The sequence below is a fragment of the Ptiloglossa arizonensis genome, chromosome 2, assembly GCF_051014685.1.
Source record: "Ptiloglossa arizonensis isolate GNS036 chromosome 2, iyPtiAriz1_principal, whole genome shotgun sequence".
NCBI classification, from domain to species: domain Eukaryota; kingdom Metazoa; phylum Arthropoda; class Insecta; order Hymenoptera; family Colletidae; genus Ptiloglossa; species Ptiloglossa arizonensis.
Genome location: NC_135049.1, coordinates 14,609,902 through 14,636,114, shown reverse-complemented (window position 1 = coordinate 14,636,114; position 26,213 = coordinate 14,609,902). Strand labels below are relative to the sequence as shown.

Sequence of the window (26,213 nt, the reverse complement as noted above, 5' to 3'; positions counted from 1 at the left end):
CCACGTTGCAAAAATTTTACGCAGGTTTTCAACGCTCTCGCGTTCGGGGTTTGTGGAAATTCGAATATCGACATTCACGAGATATAAATAAAAACCGTCTCGGAATTAATTTTCGTCGAGCTGGTCGAATTATTAATTTTAATCGTCTCTCGGATGGACGTTCGCCGGGCCAACGTGAAAAGAAATTCAAGCTTCTCTCGGAACACCTGCGATTATTATTTCGTACAGAAAATTCCTATTCATGAAAGCACTGGCTGCAACGAACTCCCTGGATGCAGATTATACCGTCGGGATGGTTTTTTTTTCTTCCCGAGGAACACATTTATTCTAGTAGAGAAGATAATCCTGAATGTCGGAGAAGCGTCTTGATAAACCTGCACTCCTTATTCTTATTAGCCATGAATACAAATTAACTAATTCGACGTAAAAGCACAGGCGGTGCACTCACCATCCAAAGAATACCGTGCCCCACTTTTTAACTAGATTATACTTTAGATAATCTTTATTCCTCGTATAATGATTTATGCTTCGCGTAATTGAATATACTTTGTTGCTTTCGTTACCAGGTGACGGAATAGTCACACTACGATTGTTTAAAAATACTAAGTATTATTCTTTTACATGTAATAAGCAATACTGCACATTTTGTCGCAGAGTTACCAATCGTTTAGTAAGTAAACGATTACTATCCATTTCTAAAGAAAAAAGAGAACCAAAGACTTATAAAATAGATGAAAAATTTCGAAAAATAATTAAAATACCTCTTCAAACTCTACGAGAAAATACTATAGGTTGTTCGAGAAGTTTTGTCGTTTTTTCTATTGCAAAGAAATACTATGACACTTCAATTTTGAACAACTGTGAATATAGAAATAAGTCGACAGATATACACGAAACTTCACACGTGTTCATCAAACACGAAACTTCACATATGTTCATCAAACATAGTACTAAATCTACACGAAACATCACACATGTTCACCAAACATAGTACTAAATCTACACGAAATCTACACGAAACTTCACACATGTTCATCAAACATAGTACTAAATCCATATCTACACGAAACTTCACAGATGTGCATCAAACATAGTACTAAATCTACACGAAACTTCATACATGTTCATCAAACATAGTACTAAATCTAGACGAAATCTACACGAAACTTCACACATGTTCATCAAACATAGTACTAAATCCATATCTACACGAAACTTCACACATATTCAACAAACATAGTACAACCATTTTTAGAAAAATAAAGCAACCAAACCAATATCTCGATTTCTCATCGAACGACAAAACTTATCGAGCAATCTGTCGTTACACCGATGCTCGTTTCGTTTGTTTAAAACATTCCTGCATCGACTGCAGCACCGTTGGTGTACAATTTGTAGGAAAAATGGTTAACGTTCGGGTATACAAATTTGTATACCCGGTATCAACGAATCGAGCAACGATGCGAAACTATGCGACTCGTGAATAATCGGCGTGGATGTCGCGCGAGCATCCGAAACAAATTTTACCCGGCTCGGTTTAATTTTCGGTAGGACACCGACGAACTTTATCGCTGCACTAATTACGCAGATCGTAGCTCATGTTTATTAATGTTGACTTGTGCGCGCGCGTGTTTACGGGCCGTGGCGTGTAAACGTTGCGGTCGCATGATAATGACTAGATCCGCGTATTTATGAACGAGCCACAGAATTTGCCCGGAAATTTCTCGTATCAAAAGACCGTGTTCCGCATTAACCTGACAGCCGATCCGACCGGATATTGCCAGGGGGTTGACGCGTCGGGCAACGAAAAACCCGGCTAGAAGAATTCCTGCTTGCACGTCACAGTGACTGACTAAGTTAGAAAATATAGCTACCGTGTTAAATAGTAATTTCGAGTACGGAAACTAACTCCGATTAAGGTTTTTTTTTCTTCCGTTTTTACGCGTGGTACGAATCCTCTTTGGAATTTTTTATTTGAATTTTTTTACGTGAAATACAAATTTAAGTCCTAATCTAGTATCCAGGATTGAAATATTAATAGGAATTTTTTTTCTTTTCTTTTCTTAATTATCGATGCCAAATGTATATTTATTTTCATTACTTTTGGTACTATTTCACGTTTTATTAGAATCTTTTATGTATATTTATTTTTATTATTTTTGGTACTGTTTAATGTTTTATTAGAATCTTTTATTTCAATTTGATTACCTGAAATACAAATTTAAGTCCTAATCTAGTATTCAGGATTGAAATATGAATAGGAATTTTTTTTCTTCTCTTTTCTTAATTATCGACACCAAATGTATATTTCTTCTCATTACTTTTGGTAGTATTTAAAGTTTCGTTAGTGTGGCGCGTAAATATCTTAATTTTAAATATTGTAATACGTTTCTTAATCCTCGTGTTCGAGGTATACAAAACATTCTTCAGTCTGTAGACGACCATTAAATTGTACCGACAATGACCTGCAATGCAACATCGTAAACGTTTTAATTGAACACGCACTGTTTGTTACGACCGTCATAACTCGCGGCTTGTTTTATATTCGCGAAACAAGCAATTTTCGAAACTATTTTCTTTAGTTTTTGACGAAAAAGAACAAATCGTAAATGTCTGATAAAAATATCAATTTTACTACCTATACTGTCGACAGTTTTTTGAATCCTATATTATATTTACAGGTAGAAATTGATAAATTTTACAATTTTGTTTATAACACTCCATAGTTTTCCTCTATGGGTTATTATGTTATATTTACTATTTTTGTAGATCAGTTTAAGCTTTCAGTAAACTCGTTAGGATGATTTTTCTAGATTGTTTCGATGCGTTGTCGCAAGTTCTTTTTATTTAAAGAACAGATAAACGAACTTTCGAAGACGTGATAACGAGTTATCTTTATTTTGATCCGAATTGTGTAAACATGGGTCAGAAAATGAGTAAACGTGGTGTCTTCGAACGACAATGAATAATCCCCCGTATGCGACAATATTTACAAAGATAAGATGCATGAATTGAATCGTTGGGGATGCGTTTCGCGTTTTGATTTTATCACATAGTATTTATTTATTCTGGAAAATGTTTGTACACGATTTCTCAATCTGATTCCGTGTGCTTCGCGTCTGAATTACTTTTATCTGGATACGCGCGATATAAATAAATTAAATAAAATCAAATCAAATAGTATTCGTGATAGCACTAATGAGGCGAAACATTCGAGAATAGATGCCTCTTAATTTTCTAAACGCAAGTTATTTCCGTAACCAGATGTTTGTTACGTAATAGCAGAATATGAAAAAAATATAATTGGCAACTCGCGCTGAAACGTAAAAGCATTCGAGATTAAAATAAACGACGCTCATTATGTTTTTCATCGGAAAACTGACTTTTCTTGTTACGGATTGTGCAATTATAACGGGGATTTGTTCATCTGACCGCAATAACGTTCCGATACAAATACATTTATAGTTTTCGTTTGACATAAAGTATCAAGAGGAGTGAAAGTCTCGAAAGGAACGACTATTTGCAATAAATTTACGCACGAAACTTATATTATTCTCTCTCTGAGAATTGAACTATCATTTACATACATCAAAGGGGTATTCTAGTTTAGAACTTTGAAGAAACAAATTCTTTTTTTTTTTTATTTTATTTTCTCAGAGTCTTTCAAAAATATGTCTAACGAAAGATATTGCTAGATTCGTCGAACTATCAAAATTGCGAACGTTTGAAGAGAATGTTATGTGCAACGTACCTTTACATGGTACCGCAATAACAGGTATGTTTGTTTTCAAGTCCAAACCCTTGGTTTTCATTATCAGTGTTTCAACTTTGAAAAGGGACACCATTCGGGCCTGTTAGCCTGCCTCAGGTATATTTTGAAACATTCATCGTGTTTAGTTTAGCTTTAACCAACGAGCAAACCGGAGTTCCGAGTAAAGATGTATAAATGTGTGAAAATTATCTGCCAGTTTTATATTAGTTTTATATGAGTTTTCCATAAAAAAAAGTGTCGGTGCAAACGACATAATCGCGTCATCTTTACTTTGTCGTTTAAATTTATTTACGTACGTAAAATAAATAAGTGCGCGCATGTATGTGTGTGTGCTAGTTTACTATGACGAGAGCATTTTTGTCAGCAGATCACTTTTTTTGTGTTGTGAATCGAGCGAACATCCACTTGAGAATATACATATAAGATATAAGTGAATAGTGATAAACCATTGGTAAATTATTTAAAACTTAACGAAAAGAATGCAATAGAAAAAGTGTCCACGCGTCTCGTACTAGGAAAAGAAGATTTAATGGAAATTATACTACAGTATTCTACCGATGTATGGTCCTGGGCTGGCAGATTAATCGTAAGTGTATAATTTTGGTGGAAAAACACTAAACAAAATTTTTTCGAAACCACTTTATTCTAAATGTTTGCTACGATATCTCAAGTTCTAGTTGATCGATTGACACCATATTTGGAAAAAATTTTCAACATTATCTCTCGTACCAAGATTTTCAAAATACACTTCTTTTTACTATTTTTTTTGTTAGCATACTAAAGATTAAAAAAAAGAAATATTGATAGTCTAAGTTGAAGTTTTTAGTTTTCAATATTTTCTTACAGTTCTGGTACAATCATATTTATATGGAACAAAATATTGTTTTTGAGTTTTTCATTTTGACGAAAGAGACTTTTAACGAAAGGAACTGTACAAAAGCGACTATAACTTCTGTAATTATGATCTCTTTTTACACGAAAAGAATTGTGTATACTCTTGTAACATAGATATAAGATATGTGTGTAAACACGATACAAAAGTGTTTTACTTTTTTATTTCGTAAAAACTCTCTCTCAAAAAAAAAAACTGAATGACAGTAACATTTTCTAGTGAGTGGATAATTACACAATGCTGGTAACTATTTTACACATCAGTTTCTCACAGAAAGACGAGTTCTGAACGTAGTGTACACTGGACGATAAAAATTACAGTTTCGAAAGTATCAAAAGTATGGAAAATTCTGAAAATGTCCATTATTGGAACCATATGAAAAAGAAACCGTGTAATAACTGCGTTACCGAACCAATCGAGTCGAGAAAAGCTCAAGTTACCTCACTGTTATTCACTGGTAATTGCGTTCGTCCGATAAAAAAAAAAAAAAGAAAATTTAATAACCACGTTTCGAGCAATCGCGTCGATTTAAAACCGGAAACTGAAAAGAGAGTTTGTCAGTACGGTATGAAAAAGTCCAAGTGTGCTCAATCTTATTCATCGGGCCACTATACATAACTCCGTTCGTACAATGAAACAAACGCCACCATTGAAATATCAAAGAATCACCGAACCCTTAGACCCGAGGATCCGACACTACGGAATGATATTTCAAAAGCCGCGAAAACTTGGAAAATTCTTCATGAATGGTCGAAACGCGTATTTAGAGAACGCCTTCGTTTTCTCGTTGGTTCAATGTGAGCATCTCAAACCTTATTATTCTCTTCGAGATAACGCGAGAAGATTTCCCTGGAAGGAAGTAAAAAGAGTAGTCGGTCCCGGTCCGCATTAATGCCAATTAATTACGAGTCTCGATGTTTCGCGGCTTGTTTCCAGGTTGAAGAGAACCAAAGGTACGAAAAACCGTCCATCACCGCCAAGATTCTATTTCCGTGGTTCATTCATGCCAACCGGTAGCATTTTCCCGCTGTTTGCCGCTTCTCCGAAAAACAATTCGGCGAGCTGTCGGCGCGCGGGAAAGATTTGACTTTCAAATTAAAACGGAAGACCGAGGAGGAGATCGACGATCCGACGGGGAGGAGATCGTTTATGAATATAAATTTCATTTTCAACCGTGCCAGCGTTTGCAAAAACGATCCAATGGAGCCCGATTCTATGCTAAGATTCGCACGACCTCCCTGCTCACAAAGATACCAATTTTACGTTGCAAATGATTCAACCTTTACGGTTAATGATCGCCTCCATTTGCATTTTAGATAGAGTTCTCGATTCGTCGGTGTCTTTGTGTATCGTGAAAATCGGTTCGAGTTTTACAGCCAATCGAAAGTTACGTTTTTTTTATTTTTCAGGTGTCTGGTTTCCAAAAATTGACAGTGAACTAACGAAATGAGATGGTAAAATATAATCTTGCGTTCGAAAATATTACCGATTAGATTGAAAAATAGTTCGTGTATCTTTTGAATCAAAGTCGGGTCGAAGATCGAGTCTTGAGGTTCTTTTTCGAGATAATTGTTCAGTGTTTGTTCTCACTTTGGTAAATTATTCGTAAAATTTCTTAAATATATAACAATGGTAAATAGCGACGAGCAAGTTCTTAAATATGTTTCAAGGGTATTTTCTCAGTGTGAACAGATCAAATTGCAGTTCGTTTTGCAGAAAATAATCAGCTCTGAAGTTATTATAGCATGGTCCATTTTAAACAGTTATTTACAGGCAGTAGTATAATCCTCGACTATCGTAAATTTTTACAGTCTACACATAAGAGATTAGTGTTCCTAATTAAACTGGACAAAACTCAATTCAACGATAGAAAAAACTCAGATAATTTTCTATCGTTAAACAGTTTCATTCTTATATTAAAGTACAGACAAATAACCCGAGAAAAGATACTCCATTCTTAAATTGTACATTCGTAGAAAATTTATTTACTCTTTCCACCGAATAAAATACATCTCTACGCAAATATTTTACGCTTTACTTAAATTTACAATTTATTCCAACTATCGCTGTATTAATCTTTTAAACTCCAGAGAAGACTTAACTCGGTCTATCTACTTTCTCTAAGGGAAAACTTCGCGACATAGAAATCAAATTAGTATTTAAACATTATGCTCGTGGAAAGTGTAAACACAACGTGAAATATTGAAATAAAAATATTACGTCCCGGATTAATTACACGATTTAAATATCTACTTTCTTCGCGACGTTTTCACTTCGTACACATCCGACATGCTTCTTTAGTCATCGAAAAGAAAAAAAAACTACTTTGTATGTGAAAAATGTCCTAAACGCCGACTACAAAGTATCTCACAATGGTTTCTCATTTCCAAATTACTGTAAATGCCATTTTAGTACTACTAGGTTGTTCAATAAGTCTTGTCGTTCGATAAAATTTATTGTACAGTACTATATTGAACAGTACTGATTGAACAGTACTACATTAAAAAGTACTGTTGGACAGTACTGATTGAACAGTACTGATTGAACAGTACTGATTAAACAGTACTACATTAAATAATACTACATTGAACAGTACTACAATGAACAGTACTGATTGAATAGTACTGCAATGAACAATACTGATTAAATAGTACTACAGTGAACAGTACTGATTAAATAGTACTACAGTGAACAGTATTACATTGAACAGTACTGATTAAATAGTACTACATTGAACAGAACTACATTAAACAGTACTACATTGAACAGTACTACATTGAACAGTACTACATTGAACAGTACTACATTGAACAGTACTACATTGAACAGTACTGATTGAACAGTACTACAGTGAACAGTACCGATTAAATAGTACTACATTGAACAGTACTGATTAAATAGTACTACATTGAACAGTACTGATTAAATAGTACTACATTGAACAGTACTGATTAAATAGTACTACATTGAACAGTACTGATTGAACAGTATTACATTGAACAACCCATTTTATCTGGAAAACTAAATATTATTAGATTCGATGAAATTCCATGTTTCCATCGAAAAAGTATCTTGGCTCCCGGCGTCAAGACGCTCTAAATTTACCTGGCAGTGAATGGGTTAACTGTAGCACGTGATTATTCGAGGTGTCCCCTGGTGTAGGAACCGAGCGAGGTGGACACCCGTCGCTGCACTCTAATTCTTCCCATCCCTAATGACCACCTTCGAGTCTCGGAATGTTTAAACCCGTCCATTTAACCGACGGTCTAACGACTCCCCCCTTTGTCCACCGACAGGGTTAAGGGTATACGTTTCCGTATCTCTGGGTCAAAGACTAATCGCTGGCCGAGCGTTACTTTCGCACGTCTGCTCGCACGACGACGTCCCGGCCATTTGTTTCGAGATTAAGATCACGTTCCTCGGGACGCCTCAATAACAGAATAGAAGCGGTACGCGCGAACACAGCAATTTGCGCCACGCTGCTTGCCCGGAGGGAAATCAACGGGTTGTGTATACGTTATGCGCGCGACGATAGGGATGATAGTGTGTACGCGGTAGTAACGGAGAGGTGTTAATAGCTCGAGGTAGTACCGACGCGAGCTTGGTGCTTAATATGATTGACAGCACGAATGGGTAATTAACAACCGCGTCGCTTTCACGTGCAATGCGCGCGAGTGACAGAAAGAGGGGAGAGGGGGGGAGCGAGCGAGCGAGCGAGCGGGAACAGAGGGGATAGACGACATATTTAGAGCGGCCAGACTCGCTTCTATAACGCAATTATCCTAAGTTTAATTACTCTAACAGATATTTTGGGTACCTCTGATACCGCTCTCGGCCTCGACGCGTGCACGCGACATTCGATTCGCGTAGGCGCGCGGGCTGCTAAGAACGTTAGCGTCCCGTGTAATTAATCAACCGATCGATTCGTGCCACTTGCGTTCAATTCGCTCGTGAAAACGAATTCTCCGATTCTGAGATTCGAATTTGGAAATTGAGAGAACTGACCGGGGAAGTATCGCTTTGATCGATATAAAATTTATACAGGTTTGTTGTCACTGTAAATATTAGACTGTTCGGAAAGTCATTTGATTTTTTTTTTTTCGGTGAAAATGAAACACGATTTTTATTAGAGTGTGTAAACGTTTTATTAAATTATATATTCTTCATTTTGGAAAAACGAAATGACTTTCCGAACAAGCCAATATTTTCGTATTACGTGTGCGATGTTACGTGTACTATTTAATTGTGTTAACGCGTATCGATATCATTTCGAACGAATGAAAAAAATTAAATTATGCAACTGTAACGTAACGAAACGATGTATCGATGAAGTGCAACACTCGTGTTTCGTATTCAGTATCCTTGGCTAACTCGAAAATTATAAAAAAATCATAAAACAACGATTCTAGTATATTTATTGAGAGAAAATCATTCGAACTATAAAATGGAACAATTGAATACACGATTAATCTTGCGGTATATTACGTTAAGAAGTTATTTATGGGTATGAAAATTCACATTTTGTATACAGAAAACCACCCAAATTGAAGATTTTTTTTGAATTATTTTCTTTTTCTGATATGACAAGTAATATACACCCTTATAGTATTACAGTGCCGAGATGAGACATTTTCTGAGAATCACACTGAAATTTAGACATGGAATTTATATTTGTAATGAACCTTTGGTACAGATTCTCCTAACTGATCAATAATTTTAATACATCTGATCTTACTATTGTTCACGAAGTCATTCTTTGCACATATAGAATCTATCCTTTTAAAATTAAGTAACTTACCTACTAAGAGTACCCTACTGAAACTTATCAATTTACAAAACACGAGTAGACACCCAATCTTTACCATTCGTTGGAGTGCAATTTTTACTCCAACTTGTTTTCATATTACTTTCACTGGTACTATAAGACACTTTCGATTGTAACATTAAGGATGTCGTTCTCGTTACTTCCAACTCCCAAATGTGTTGTACTCATAGTACCCTACTGAAATTTATCAATCATTTACAAAACAAATAGAGACCGAATCTTTACCATTCGTCGGAGTGCAATATTTACCCCAACTTGTTTTCCTATTACTTTCATTGGCGATTGTAACATTAAGAATTTCATTCTCATTACTTCCAACTCCCAAATGTGTTGTACTAATAGTACCCCACTGAAATTGATCAATCATTTACAAAACACGAGTAGACACCCAATCTTTACCATTCGTTGAAGTGCAATATTTACCCCAACTTGTTTTCATATTACTTTCATTGGCAATAATACAAGACTTTCGATTGTAACATTAAGGATGTCGTTCTCGTTACTTCCAACTCCCAAATGTGATTACCCGAGTAAATAAATACAATTAGGTCCCAGTGGACGACGATCGAAATCACGAGAGAAGTTCTGGCAATCGAGAAATCTACAAAACCGAGTCCTCTCTCTCTCTCTCTCTCTCGAGGGAGGGAGACCTTTTAACCTATTTAACGAAGCATAACACAGACTCATGCCCTTAACCTGAATTTTTACTCCAATTACCTTTCAAGCTGCAGGTCGATATGGAACCGGAAAGAGTCCTGGCGTGATTGGTCACGGCCAGCAGCAAAGGTGTGGCCGTGATGAAGCTTTTCGACTTTGGCACGAACTCCTTTTGCACCGCGTAGCTACGCGTGCGTCGCCGAAAAATCGGCGAATCTAGGAAACTGTCGTCGTATTGCGGCATCTTACGATTGTAACTGGTACAGCCACGATCGATCCTCGTTGCACAGATCACCGATCGAATTTATCTCGCACGTGTACATGATCCACGAGCTCCCCGATCGCGATTTTCCTCGCACTGTCCGCGTAACGAGTTTCACACTGTCCGATCGATGCTCGATTCCACGTGGTAGCTTATTATTCATAAATACTTCACTCGCACCGGTGTCACTGCGTCACCATTGTACCTTACAAGTGATTTTAAATGTTCACCGGTATAATTTTATTCCGAGACTCGTTGAACAAACTGAACGTGTCTTTGCGTTTCAATCCTCTCGTGCAACTGTTCGACCTCACCGAACGAGACTTAACCCTTTGCACTCGAGGCTTCTTTGCTGCCAGAAAACGAGAAAATTCTTTAAGTCGTAAAATTCATCCGGAATGGAAGATTTTTAGACTCTTCGTATACGTGCGTTTACACTGTAGAAGAACGTGATATTTAAATTCCAATTTGAATTCCAAATCACGAAGTTCTCACGGATCGAAAATAGTACACCGAATTAGGTGACGACCAAGTCGTCACTAAACACCAAGACTCGAGTCCAAAGGGTTAAACGTTGATCGAGGATACTTAGCGAGCACACACTTCTTCGATCTCTTATCACGTGTATTAGAGATCGATGAATCGATCACGTGTATCAGAGATCGATATTACAGACACTCTTGAAGTAAATGTTGCATACCTCGGTTGGTTAATTATACATAGTTATAAAAATAGAGAAACGATATATCACTTTGAATAATGTAAATATAGATATTCGATTCGTTTCCCAGACTCCAATACGTGAGTCATTCGCATTCATAATTATTTTTAGCAGCGTTACATAGCTGGTTAATGACGACGTCGAATGACGAATAATTACTTCCACGCTTGATTAATTTAACTCGAGCGAAGAAAAAGGGGTGGCATTGATATACTATTTTTTTTTCTTTTTTTTTTTTTTTTTAAGAAAGACTAGACATTATCGGACAACGACAAGGCCATCGTTCACTATCGAGAAACGTTTCGCGTTTCTTAACGTTGACTATGGTATATTTGTAACATTTGTAACCATCGTGATCTCATAGACAATATATTTAACGAACAACCATCGTTTCACGCGGTAAATAGATAACGCTAGAGGACAGTATATTATTTGCTGAACTTTAATTCCCCACCCTGGAGAACTGGTTTGAGTATAATTAATGATACGTCATATAATTATGATATCGGGTTGGCTGAAATGATGAAAGATTGCTCCGGAGTAATATGCGCGATGATTAATTGAAAAATTTTTGCCTGTTTACGACGTTACGTGCCAGCGAACATCGAACAGTTTTATTATCAATCAAATTTACTCCACTATTGTACGGATATTGATTCTCTGAAAAATTATCGTTCTTAGATAATTTAAAACAATTTTAATTCTTCACTGGAAATATTGCAATTAAAACGTTATACACCGATTCGAAATCTTTTCTCAAAACACTTTTGCAACCCTTACAATCGAGTGGTTGTACTTTAATTAATTTAAACAAACATAAGTTTCCATTTTTCATCGTACAATGTATTCGTTTATTTTGTACTCGATTCTAAAATTTGCAGTGAGAATAATTTGAAAAAACTGAATTCGTGGAAAAACAACGTAGGATAGAATAAGCGGAAAATTTAATTTTTCCAGATTCTTTACTCGAACTACTTTTATAATTATCGGTGCAATAATTCGCCTAATGTTTCGATACATTTAACGTGAGCCCAAGAATGATCGATCTAACTCTTGACGAGATAAACTGGGTATTTTGTTTTTTTTTTTTTTTTTTTTTTTTAAATATTTCTACAAATAAAAGTCGATTATAAAATCGCGAATCTCGAGAACACAGATATTTGGATTAGGCGTGACCGATGACAGGACGCCTAAATATACACGCGATGATACATTTGGCGACCTCGAGTACTATACCAAAGTAGAGTACCGAGGCACAGTCGTCTTCCAGGATGTCTATTTTAACGCGACGGATGTTCCGTTACGATTTCTGCTACTTCCGTGTCTTTTATGCAATTTTGTAAACACAGTGATTAATATTTTCTGGCCTCTAAGAAGCCGATAACTAGACCGACCTGAAAAACGGGATATTTATGTTTCTTGTTACGACCGTGAAACGATTTCCGAGAATTGTTCAATCAACCGGTATTAAAACACGATACTGTACTCGAAATATTTTCTATAATGATAAAAACACTATGGTAACGGCTCAAATTAGACACAAATTTATATTTCAAATTCACATTTTACTTCTTACGCTTCTTAATTTTTAGCAGCTCATAAATTATCAAAATGAATGAAAATAACATCAAACGTTCTTCTTCAAAGGGACTATCTATCACCTACGTATTTAATTCGTGCATATTTTTAAATATCGTAACATGGAAATGTAACGTATTTCTCTAAAGATGGTACTACTGTTTGATGAACATTTGTGAAGTTTCACGTAGTGAAGTTTAACTCGTTCGTATATTTACAGTTATTCAAAGTTGAAGTGCCATAGTATTTTCGTACAATGGAGAAACCGACGAAACTTATCGAACAACCTAGTGTATCGTGCTCCAATACCGACTCAAATGTCTATTTCTTTCGAACGAAATAATTCGACCTCGAAGATGTCGAGATTGCTTCGAGATTGGAAGGAACGTCAAATATTTCCGACGAATCGCGACCATTTCGTAGAACAAAGGAATCTAATAACATACTCGAAAAGAATTCGATAAAGCGGAGATGGCTGTTCCGCGATCCAATTCAAAGAGGCGACTCGTTGATAAAAATGCATTGGCCGGGCAACGAGGTACACGTATGTACGTCGAAGAAGCATCGGGGATTCTTCGAGGTACCCATCGGTTTCTACGACAAACGATCCACGATTACTGGAGCGAAAAGTCGACCATCGTTCCACCACCTTCGACCACCTACAGCGGTTCCACGTTGCTTTTACTACTTTCAGAACGATGTGTATAATTCGATACCGGTAGGTCAATCGTGTAACTCGTTCCACGGTGGTTTGAACACAACCAACCGGGCTTTTTCTGGTTTGTTTGCTCTCACAAAATTATCGAGTTTTCGGAAAATATTTATACACACTTGGCCGTTAGTTGGTGCCTTTGACGAAGTAATGAAACGTGGTTCGGTTACGTTCTGCCCGATAAAATAAGAGCGACACGACGAATACTGGGAAACACCTTTTCGGTTACAGAGTGACACGGAAATACGTATCCACGTTTAAGCGGATGAATCTGTACGTTGAAACGAGTGAAAAATGTTCTACGAACGTACGTTCTATGTACCTTGGTTTTCGAGTTACGGAAGATCGAAGAAAATCTTCAAAATGTCACCTTTGTACTTCGACATTTCTATTTCAGGGCCGTTTAAAATCTATCGTGTATTCGATATATTGTACCGAGCTGAGAAGTTTACCTCTGGAAGAAATTGAGCGATAAGTAAAAATTATTCCACGTTCCTCTACAACACGATACTACACTCCTCTTAAGGAGGTACACTGATAATCCAGTTTCGAAAACTTCTCCTTTTCAACACTTTGAACATTTTCTTTGATCATCCATAGACCTAAAACTAATATATTGGGTTGTTCGAAAAGTCGTTTCGTTTCTTCTGGTAAAAATGAAACACGATTTTTTTAGAGTGTGCAAACATTTCATTAAATTATATATTCTCCATTTTGGAAAACGAAATGACTTTTCGAGAAACCCAATATACACAAAACATACCCTTTGTAGGACACTTTTTACTCGCTCAGTGTACCTTACTCACCCCCTAAAGTACTCTGAATCACTCTGTAAAGGACATACGTTCAAAGGACATTTTTTATTCCCTCGGTATGCCTAAATCCTCTGAAGAAGAGACGCGTGTTTCCGAATCACCCTGTAAATCGATCTCGGGTCTTCCATGAAACGAACGAAATCCATATCACGATGCAGTTTCGTTCGACTCGAATCAACGTATCAACTCGGACGAATTGGATGGATTTATTGTGCGGTAATTTTCTACGAAGTAACGACGAATTATTACTCGGATAAAATCCTATCCCCCGATGTAATTTCCACGACGCGGCGTTCTAGTTATTTAGTGCACTTCGGTTGCCTTGTAATCATGCAGATCCACAGGAATTTTGTACCCGGCCGAGATTTCCTGATTAATAATAATTAACACTGATGAACTTGCGACCTAGTTACGCTCTGCTTCCTGTCGCGCCCGAGGCGCTTTCGTTATTTTCGGAGTTCGATGGCCTGCACCGTCGATTTAACCCTTTCAGGTCCGTTGTTGCACAATCGTACGATGCATGCCTGGATCTGACCACGGTACTTCTCTGTTTCGTATTACGCTCTGCTCGTCTAATTGTCGCACGAATTTTCTGTTTATTTTGACGATCGATGGACACACGGATGCCCAATGCTCGATGAAAGGATCCCGGCGGTGTACGTTGTCGCGATAATCGTCCAAAATAAATCACGATATCACCGTGTAAATTAGACTTTAATATTTATGCAACGATAATTAACGTGCGACCGTAGGCTCGAGTACGTTCATAATTATGAAAAATGTAACGAGCGCGAAATAGAAGTTACATTCGAGTATTAATATTGTACACCGTAAGCAACCAGGTATTATTTAGTCGAAATTTGTTGTTTGTACTTGGGAAAATTCTTGCAATTTCGAAGTGCAAAGTTTGACATCGATGCGTTCGATAATTTTCTCGAAGGAAAAAAGGATAATTTGCGACCGTAGGCTCGAGTACGTTCATAATTATGAAAAATGTAACGAGCGCGAAATAGAAGTTACATTCGAGTATTAATACTGTACACCGCAAGCAACCAGGTATTGCTTAGTTAAAATTGGTTGTTTGTACTTGGAAAAATTCTTGCAACTTCGAAATTCATAAGTAAATTTACCTGCCAAGTTTAACATCGATGCGTTCGGTAATTTTCTCTAAGTAAAAAAGTATTCGAGCATCGGTGTAGTTTTTTTGGCGCCAAACTCGCCGGATTCTTAAGAAGGCATCAACGCCAGACATCAGAATCGACGATCGTTTTTCATCGTCGAAGACCAGAGATGAACGAGCTGGTCAACATTAACGCGGCCGGTGGAAATGAATCGCGACGCGATGGACGACTTCACCTCCAAAAATAAATTAGACGCGCGGACTGTAAAATTTGATCACCGTCTGCGTCTGTCGGTTCGTTTCTTTTTTCTCGCCCACTTTTATTCGGTTTTTGTTTCTCGTGTTTTTTTTTCTTTTTTTTTTTTTTTCATACGCTCGAATCAAAAGGCTTTGCGATAAAAGTAATTACGATACCGTTCCACCGTTCAGAAATTTAATATCAAAACATCACCGCGCGAATGTATCGGACAAATATTGAAAATAAACGGGGGGGGGGGGGGAACAGAAATCAAAAGAAACGCGTTGTGAAGTACCGTGCCGCGTAATTAAACTCCCACGGTCTGGGATGACAAAATATTTAATAAACGCGACTGGTAATCAAACACTTTGCTTTTGTATTTTTTCGCTCCGCGTTTCCGAGTGAAATAAATATCGATCGGTGCACTTCATAAACAAAGGGACTCGTTCTACCGATTTTCAGTGACAAATACATGGTTGCACGATTTTTTGGATGAAGACGTACACTCGAAGAATTACCAGATTGAGAGAAAACACCATATTTTCGATTACGAGAAATTTCTTTCGTATTTTCTTCGAATGCAACATTTTCGAAGAAATCGTCTTAAAATATTCGAGAAAAATTCCGTAAATGTAACGTTTAAAGGGCCCCAATCTGTAAACCATAAACGTGATTCTTTCAAACTGGTATCTTCTCTCAGAAACTACAATCTTTGTACTTTGTTTTCTTCGATGCTTCTTGAGAAAACTTCGAATACTCTCAATTTTCTAAACAAAATTTCATTTTACTCTTAACAGAGGCGTACATCAAGTTTCTACGTTTACACTTCTTTCATTTTCCAAATTTATTCAATTATTAGGTTGTCTCGAAAAGTCATTTCGTTTTCCAAAATGGAGAATATACAATAAAATGTGTTTGTACAATTTAATAAAATGTCTATACACTCTAAAAAAAATCGTGTTTCATTTTCACCGAAAGAAAACGAAATGACTTTCCGAACAACCCAATATAAAAATTAACATACACTTTCTGTACAGATGGACACTCTTCTGCGAAAATTAGCAAAAATATTGTCCGAAGTTACATTTCGTACTATTAAAAAATCAAAGACAATGCAATCAATACCTTTTTCAAAGTTATACCCAAAAAATATCGTTTTCCCTTGTACACGAACACAATACGAACGATTTCAAATAAGCACAGATCTGATGTACGAAGCACAAATTGCCAAGTATTCCATGTTTCTTCCCGATTGGCATCGCGAGATGAGAACAACGACAACGAGATCAACCCACGCGCGTACTCACTTGCCTCGTACTCAGGATTTTCCGCGTGCACGTGGAGATGATCGCGGAGAAACGTCCGCGCGGATCAAGACGCATCGGTACGCGTCTATTCCGCTAACTAATCGGGCCTTGATCGTTTATTGCGCAGCGTCTAGGTCCCGTACGCTCCAGATCAGCGTGTCGCGATGTAGGTCGTTAAGAGCATCGCGGAGATCTTTTAATCTTCGCTTTATGGAAAAATACGATCGGTCAGTAGGAACGAAACGAGAGACGCCAGTGTCTCGGGCAAAAGTGCGTTTGACAAGTTGATATCGTGCCGGTTTCGCGATACCGTTTAATCTGAACGCTTGTTTGCGCGAACGCTTGCGACCACTTGCGTGGACAATTTTTCATTTACTTTGACCGATGTGTGCATCCCGAGCGACACTTATGTATCGTTAAAACGTGTAACGATCAGATACAATTTATAGTAGACCGGTGTTTCAACAGTTTCGAGTAGACGCTCGATGACAAAAACGGTGAAAAATCGAAACATTTCACATTGGAGAGTACACGACGAAACAGCACCGAGACTCTCCACGACGAGTAGAAAGTATCGATACGAATTTTCTACTCCGTTTGAAAATAATTTCACCGCGAACTCTCTACTTCGGTGCGCGTTCCTGGCAACGAAAATCATCGGGACGAGATACACTTTTCTCGTGCTTCGTTACCGAGAGAGAGTCCAAAGATTCGAACACGTTCGCTCTGGAACTCGTTGCATCTACTTGTTTCCACGTTCGCGACGATTAACCGTGACGTTGCCAGGAACAATACCAGAGAACGATTCGTGACCACGTTGTCGCAAAATGTGCAATTTTAAACAACGATTGAAATGGAATTCGAATCGAACCGATTCCAAAGATACGAGGGAAATATGTTTTATTACGCTCCGCAGTTGCCATCGATGTCCAACCTCGCACCAATGTCTACAGTTCGCGACACTCGTTAATCCGAACGATTGAGAAATCGTTCTTCGTAATACCCAATTGTACCGTGGCACTTTGCTGATAACGGAGAATCAAATGACACGGTCGGGCTGATGGAGAACGAATCGTGCCGCCGGTAACGTTTGCAAACACCAATGGAAATAATAATCGCGACGATTCGGCAAAGCTTCGAGTTTACGAGTTTCCACGGGAACGTAACCCGAAGAAATTCTATTTTCGCGGAAGGAATCGTCGTTTCACCAGCTACGTTTCTCTCTGCTCACGAGTTTCCCCCATTTACCCGAGGAGACGATATCGCTATCTTCGCCAAAGGATATCGCGTGTCACTGAAACTCCGCGACACCTTCGTTCATCGGATTTCATTCAAAACGTTCAATTCCAAACCACGGCCATTGTCTCGAGTCGCGCACCCGTCGCGGGTGCGTGAAAGGATAATTCACGGTACGGGAGTCGAATCGACTGGCACACCCGGTTGAACTGTATTCAAAAGTGGTCTCTGCTCCGTTTCTTCTTCCAGCCACTTCGGGATCGATTCCCGCGCAAAGTTGGTCCACACGCGACGAATCACATCGGGTAGAGACCTCTCACGAGAAGAGACTCGGATCGTTCGATCGATTCGACACACCGGTGCACAACGACGAACCGAACGATGGAATCCTCGACAATCGTTTATCGCGGTTCACGATTACGACCTCTCGAATCGAACTTGACACGAGGATACCAACGTCGCGGTAACACGAAAATCGGTGGGTGTACGGGATCGTAACTCGACATCGAACCGCGGAAAATCACCAGCCATACCTCGAGTAACGCGATACGGATCGATGTCTGCCGATTTTCCGAACGGTCGAACGAGCTCGCGGCTCGCGAAACCTTCCCCGCGGCTCACGGATCGCGGAAGATCTCGACCCCGCGGCAGGCAAAACGAAGTCTAAACGCGCGACCGCCTACTCGTCTACGGGTGACCACCGAGCGTAAATCTGGTCCACACGGATCGGGTTCCGAACAGGTCTGGTCCGACGTGCGCCAGTCGCCGGCAACTTGCCCGCGAATCGGAGGTGAACTGTTGTCGCTCGTGGTCCGTCCGCTGCAGAATCGCCCCGGTAATATCTGTGACTTTGGCCGGGAAAGAAGGCTTGTCTATTTTAACGGGTCAGAGAGAGGAACGGGCGAGCAAAAGACCACGAGCCAGAGCTTCAACGAGAGAGAGAGAAAGAGGTACAAAGGAGGAGAGACGTTGCGCGAACACAGAGAGAGAGAGAGGGAGAGTGTGGACGATGTAGTGAGAGGGTTAACAGAGAAGAGGGACAAAAGACCTCGCGCAGAGCCAGACTCTTACGGGCGTTCTTTATTTCGATGAGGAAAGAAAGAACGAAGAGAGAGAGAGAGAGAGAGAAGAGTGGACCGGGAGAACGAGAGGCGAAGAAGGAGGTGCAATATATTTACGGATCCCCAGCAGCACTGTGTCAGTATGCAACGACCAGTGGAACTATGTTTTTTCCTCCTTTTCCGCGCGGTTCTCGCTCCATCGGTGCATCGTCACCGAGATCGTGCCGTACGTTCGACCGACTCGCGATAAGGAAACTGGAGATTTCGTTTTCAGAGATGTTTCCCTCTACCTTTCTCGCTCGGTCGCTTTCGCGTGGTCACGGTCACGCGATTTCGATTCGGTGATGCGATTCACCGGTGGTGAATTTTTGGCGCGCGTGACTCGGCCTCGCTGGCTACGAGCTTCTGACGCCAGCGATGGAACACGCTCGCGCGACGAGTATTTACAGTAACGCACGGTTAACGCGTTAAGCGCCGTGTCAGTTACCCGTGATTGACATTATACTTTCCGTTCGGGCCGCGTCAGTCACTGGTAACCGACGATTTACAATACGAAAAATTACATTCCGATTCAATTACGATTTAACGATCTAAAAAATTATATTCCGATGCAATTACAATTTAACGATTTGAAAAATTGTATTCCGATTCGATTACAGTTTGACGAATTAAGAAATTATATTTCGATGCAATTACTATTTAACGATTTGAAAAATTTATATTCTCCTATTGGAAAATTTTTAATAATTCCATTGACGGAGATTTATGATTTACGATTGAAAAAATTTGTATTCTCCTATTGGTAAATTTTCAATAATTAAATTGACGGAGATTTATGATTTACGATTCGGAGATCGTAAAAGAATCTACCTGAATATTACTTATTCAGACACAATTTTAACGAGTATTATTAAAACACGGTACACGCAAAAATGATTGTCCTCTGCAGGTTTCACAGAATCTTGTAACTTGTTTTGTCAACTTTCTAGCAATATCTTGTTCAAATTGTTTTGTATTGTATTCGTAGTATTTTTTACGATATCTTCGAACTTTAGACACTCTTTCGACCGTTTGTTGCAGTTCGTAACGAGATATTTGAGGTGTATTTACCTCATCGAACGAATCCCACGATACATAGCACAGATTGCGATAAATACATACGAGAAATATATCTCAAGTATTACATGCAGTCTTATCGCAACCTTACGGAGATCTCTGGCCGCCAGCGTATCGGTGAAATCAGTTAGCACGGCCTAAACGGAAAGGAAGACAAAACAGGCTTGGCGTTTAACGTGTTAAGGTACGTTTTCAAGTAACCGAACTCGTGACCAGATAGCGGTTTTTCGACCACTTTTATGCAGTTGAGTGTTACGCGACGTTCGCTACTTCTCGAATATCTTGTAATAAATTAATTTCATAAATTAATTTCTACTCTTATCGTTTGCAAAACGATAAGGATTGTTGTCATTTTCCGACGTGAAAACAAAATTGACGCAGCGTCACGATGGCTAAAGTTATGACTTTCAGTATCGCGTGAAAACGTGTTAAATACCACGGAAAATTACGATTTATCGAATCTGAGTAAAATTCCAAGTGTTGCTCCGTTTAGGGTCCAATTTGAGGTGAAACGACCATAATTGGTACGAGTGTACCTCAATAGGAAAGATTATATAATACCTTGTACAGGTCCGTTGGAGACTTGGCACTTGAAGGAAACGATATGATAAAAAAATAATCGTGCGATACACCAAATTTTACTTTACGTAGTTTCCGCGTTATCTTTCTAAAAATTGTACCAATGCATTCTTCAGACTTTTCCAATTAAAATGAGTCCGAACACGGTACAAATGGAATTTCTTTTATTTGCGATTTTACACGAGATGCGTTGCGTCTTTCTTCTTCTTCTGGATCAGGTTTCGTTGAGTTTGAGACACTGAGTGGAAGGAGAGATCAATCGTGGAAACTTAACCGTGTAGATTTTAGTGAAAGTATATCGTGCATTACTGCACTTCTAACGAGACTCTGAGAATACCGAATCGGTAGTATCGAATCGGATGATTTGAGTTGGACAACATTTTTGGTAGATAAAAGTATCGAGTATACGGATAAAATGCAAATAAGTTTCTTTCGTCGTTTAATGAAAAATAGAATTTGAATTGTAGAACGAAATATGTATAGCGCTACGAACGAATGAATATTTAACTATCGAATGAATCGCTATCAAAATTATCGTTCGATATCAAATGGTAGAAAATATGTACGTATATCGAATCGAAACCCATTTGATGCTTCTACGAAAGTAAAAATTGATGCGTGACCAAAATACCCTTTCGATTCGAAAGTATCATTGAGATTTTGTACACATCAAACATGAAGAAAATTACATTTCTTACAATGTTGAGAGTAGCACAATTTTATATGTGTGAAGGAAAAATTATAGAAATTTCTCGACAAGAAGATTTCCTACAGAAATGCAAGTAGTAGAACCAGTACACATATTACAATTGCCAAAAAAAAACAAATGAATGTAAGCAATAGTACACTATTACCAAATATAATTTAACTCGAATACGATCCTCGAAGACCAATTCACATATTTACTTAATAAACAATTCTACAACAATTATCCCGCGATAAATAAATTCGTTTTACCGAGTACTTGAAAAATCAGACGTACACGTACGCGAAATTGAGATAACGCGGATTAAATTTAGCTCCCTGAAGAAATTACACCTAGTTAACGATAACCTTCGATCGTCTCGACTCATCGTACATCTCTTCGCGCGCGCAACAGTGAAGAATTTCTAAAAATTCAGCGAACAAATAAAAGAATAAAAAAAAAGCTAGGTATCCGGTGACGCGCACGATTTACAAAACGAAAGAATCGATGCTTAATCTCTAGGTAAGACAAATGAAAATACATAATGTGTGTGTAAACTCACGAGCGATAAAACTCAGTTTTAGGAACATTTCGAACGAATTGGGTTCACCACCCGCTCCACCGCGCTGCGAAACACCGATCCGCGTCTTACGCGGGAGTAAGAAAGCGTTACACTAAGTGTAACACGGCACTTAGATCGTGTCGGTATCTCGCGAATAACACGGAGATTACGTTATTACGATAACAAAACGATAACAGTGACTAATTCGCTGATATCCAGATGCGATTACGGATTCAAGGAATGCCGCGCGAAGAAGAGAAAAAAATCAAGGCGAAGGGATCCCTCGGATCAAGAGCTAAATCGGGATCAACCGTAACACGTGCGACGACCGGTTTTCGCACGTGCGCCGCGCTCTAATCCGTATACGCGCACGCATTTGCCCGACGAAACGTGAAAACAGATGCATATTCATGAATCCTCGGTGAACGCTATGCACCCTCCGGTGCAACGCGCGTGTTCCTGGCAGTGCATCGTTAGTCGATGCAGGATGGGCAACATTTGGCCCTGGCTCTGCCATAGATACTGGTAGGGTCGAGGAACAGAACAATCTCAACGCGATCGCAATTTCCAAGCAGACACAGACGTTACGAACACACTGCCGGCTCTATACAGGGTGTTGCGTTATTAGTGGCAAATATGCATTACCAGTGAATACAGGAATCGGTGGAGAAAACAATGAGATTTTCTTCTCAACTCGTTACGTGCAATTATCGAATATTTTGTATCTTTGTTCGGGACAAATCTAACATCAATTGTACGATAATTATTATTTAATATTGAACGAGTTTGATCACGGTTTGGAGGAAAAATTATTTATTCTCGTGTGCTCGACATGCACGGAAATGATCGTTTCCCTGGGAGTTAGTTTAATATCGTCGTACCTTCATTTTTCAATTGTTTAGGTTCAAAAACAATCGTTACTAATCGTCTTTAACGCGATATTATTCCCTTGTAACGGAACGCGTAAAGTGTTAAAATTGTTAGTAACGACTAGAGAAGAATTTTGATTTCTGTTATATTATTTGCATCATTAATGAAAAAATAAGCAACTTTTACGCTTTAGGGAACTTACAAACACCCTTAATCCTTACCATTCCTATGTCGAGTGTGACATTACATTTCTTACACCAACTCCAATGTCGACATTATACAACTACCTTACCATTTAATACAAATTCAAAATACATTTGTCACACCCCCTGCACCGTTACAATACATTTTATCGAGGCTCCTTTTTCTCATTTATTTTGTAGATTAATCGAGAAGTTCTTAGCAGGTAAAAAAAAAATATAAAATCAAGCAGCGCAGTGCTCTGGGCATCGATCATACGTACACCTCATTTATACGGCCATAAATCAATGAAAACAATTAACGATACTTTCATCGATACCAACAAAAATTCCTCGCTCGCGAACGAAACAATACGCCTTCTCGGATTAGTCGATCCACCCCGATTGCTTTCTTTTTTTCTCGCGTCGTTCATCCCGGAAAAAAAAATTTCATCCATTTCGTTCGAATTTCATCCCTCCGCGTCGAGGCGCACGCATTTTCGCCAAGAGCCTTCCCAGACCCCCCCCCCACCCGGCGTCCTATTTCCAGCGCAGTAACAACAGGAGATCCAACGAAGCCGTAACAGATAAAGCAGCCGGACTTCGACAAAGGCCCGTTAACGGGCGCACAATGTCTACGGGAACGGGGGGATGGGTATGATTCGTGGCAGGTCTCGGACAGAATTTAATCTTATTTCGATCTCGCGCCTTTTTCGCCTCGCTCGACCGGCTGTTCTCTCTCTCTTTCTCTCTCTCTGACCGTCAGAGTCGGTTCAATCTCCGCGGGCGCGGGGCGGTACAGCCGTGGACCTTTTCCTCGTTGTACGACACCGGTCGACACCATAGAATTATTTCAATGAACTACCCCGTCTAGTTGGAAATTTAATGAGAATTCGCTTTTCAGCAACCGACCGGCAGAATTCCCCCGGCGACGAGGACGCCGCGGATTTATTATTGACCGAGCTCCACCGACTGCGTTCGTCGAACGAACGGCGCAATTTCTGCCCGTCTCCTTGCCCTCTGCCCGTTTTCTCCTTCTTTCCCCCTCCACTGCTCCCCAGCCAACCACTCGTTCCCCCACCCGAGCACCGCGTTAACCGCTCCGTGAGCATTTCCACCCTTCAGCCCCCGCGGCGTAGGAGCACGACATCGCGACGTCGTTGGGTAGAAACTCGATCATCCGCGGTGCACTTCTCGGTAACGAGATTCTTTCGAATGTAACCACCGACTACGACCACGACGGAACGGAAAACTCTTTTGAGACGTGCCGTAATTTATCGGAGTGGATGGCCCCCTCCCCCGAACCGGCGGGATGCACCTTCCGGTTATCTTCCCGTCGTGCCGGGGATTCGATTTCTTTTGTTTTCTCCTCTCGAAACGAGCGCCCCGGTTATTTACTTTTAGCGAGACTAAAAGTGGCGGGGTATCTAGGATCACTGGGGCGCGAGCGGCTCTTTCAGCTTCTCGCGCAAAAAACGGACGTGTTACGGGGAAAACGATTAATTGGAGATTTTATTCGAATCGGTGGGTTTCACGGAAATAGTTCGATTTAGGTGTCCGGTGAACTCGTTCCGAGAATGGGACGAAATATACGAACTTTGTGGCTTAGGGGGGAAACTATTCGTAGCTATCAAACGAAGAGGCTCGAAATCCGCGCGAAAGAAAGTTTTTCATGTTGAAAAATTTGGATAACTTAAACGTGTCTATTGGTACATCGACCACAAGGATTTCACGACTGTGAGAATATATTTTCCTTGTTTTAAATACGATACTCTCGTTTTTACATTTCAATTCGAGGAAATTTTACGAACGATATTTTGTTTTGTATCGCATTATTTGCGGTATAGTGTAGTAGATATTTTTGATGTTGAGAAATGTGGATAACTTAAACGTGTCTATTGATACATCGACCACAAGGGTTTCACGACTGTGAGAATATATTTTCCTTGTTTTAAATACGATACTCTCGTTTTTACATTTCAATTCGAGGAAATTTTACGAACGATGTTTTGTTCTGTATCGCATTATTTGCGGTATAATGTAGTAGATATAATGTACAATGTTTATTAACGGAAGAGTCTTCTAATTTTGCCGCAGGTTTTCTTTCAATAATTTTGAACTCGGGAGCGGAGCGGATAGTGACTTTTACTATTTCGAATATCGATCCCGTGCGTCACGTGTACGAACTGACGAGGACAGCGAATAGGATACATCGAAAGTGAATGAAACAGAAGCAACAGCGAGCGAGTCTCGCATTATACGTTCGCGGTGGTCGAAACTTAAAAACGATACTGCACGCGTAAAAACGATTGAAGTTAAAAATCAATCTGAATACAAATTCATCGTTCTACGATTGCGAGTTTTCAAAAGTATGGACAATTCTAAATCGAATTTGGATTTCTCTAACCCAGGCATACTTTGAAATAATGGTTCACATTCGTCGTTGTATTGATTCGATGTATAATTCGTTGCTCGATAATTATATTACTGTGTCAAACGCGTAACACGTGATAGAATTTTCCAATTTTTGTTGCACAATGTAATTAGCAGCCTACCGCTATGTTTCACCGACCAAACTTCCTATCCATTAGAATGCGATAAAACCAATGTGGATATATGTACTTAAAACACGGAATAAAACGATTAAAAACTTGTAGACGAATACGCCCTAAAAGTTTCGCGTTATTTTCATCGTTCACTCATCGCGGCGATGCTAAAAATACGCTCAAGTTTGGCAATCGATAATGATTCCAGTGACGCGCTTTTTCTTCGTTAAAATTTCCTCTAGGTGGATTTATTTTTTTTAGAAGGCAGCGGCCAGAAAGCAATGGACACGCTATGATTTCAACCGGCAACGAATCAACTCGCATTAAACACAATTACCAACGACAGATGACGTAGGGTACTGAGTTAGTTGGTACTCGTTATCCGACAAATTGATCAAATTGCCTTTACTGGAGTGTATCTGTCCATCAGAATGGCTGCGAGGTCGAACGTATCACTTCTGATAAGTTGCACCTGTTATT

The 26,213-nt window shown here is 39.2% G+C and overlaps 1 protein-coding gene and 1 long non-coding RNA gene across 10 annotated transcripts in view; one reads left to right on the top strand and one right to left on the bottom strand.

Annotated features, from left to right (window-relative positions):
• Positions 1-26,213, bottom strand: part of C3g (C3G guanyl-nucleotide exchange factor) — a 111,712-nt gene that overhangs the window by 83,220 nt on the left and 2,279 nt on the right. For 3 of the 6 annotated variants that reach the window (XM_076305406.1, XM_076305410.1, XM_076305409.1), the window contains exons 1-2: positions 16,718-18,974; positions 10,207-10,760 (exon numbers count right to left, since the gene is read on the bottom strand). The exons of 1 other annotated variant lie outside the window; for it this stretch is intronic. In XM_076305406.1, the coding sequence (XP_076161521.1) occupies positions 10,207-10,390 (184 nt within the window). In that variant the 5' untranslated portion in view covers positions 10,391-10,760; positions 16,718-18,974. Of the gene's footprint in view, positions 1-10,206; positions 10,761-16,717; positions 18,976-26,213 lie in introns of those variants that run through there. 2 more of the 6 variants (XM_076305412.1, XM_076305407.1) reach the window with 2 other exon arrangements.
• LOC143143757 (uncharacterized) lies at positions 18,531-26,038 on the top strand. 4 transcript variants are annotated; one of them, XR_012991238.1, is made up of 4 exons: positions 18,531-19,332; positions 20,277-20,496; positions 25,285-25,405; positions 25,995-26,038. It is a non-coding gene; the product is annotated as an uncharacterized LOC143143757 (long non-coding RNA). The 4 variants fall into 4 exon arrangements; XR_012991240.1 differs by lacking the exon at positions 25,995-26,038 and having other exon boundaries at positions 18,531-19,085; positions 25,285-25,779; XR_012991237.1 differs by lacking the exon at positions 25,995-26,038 and having other exon boundaries at positions 25,285-25,779.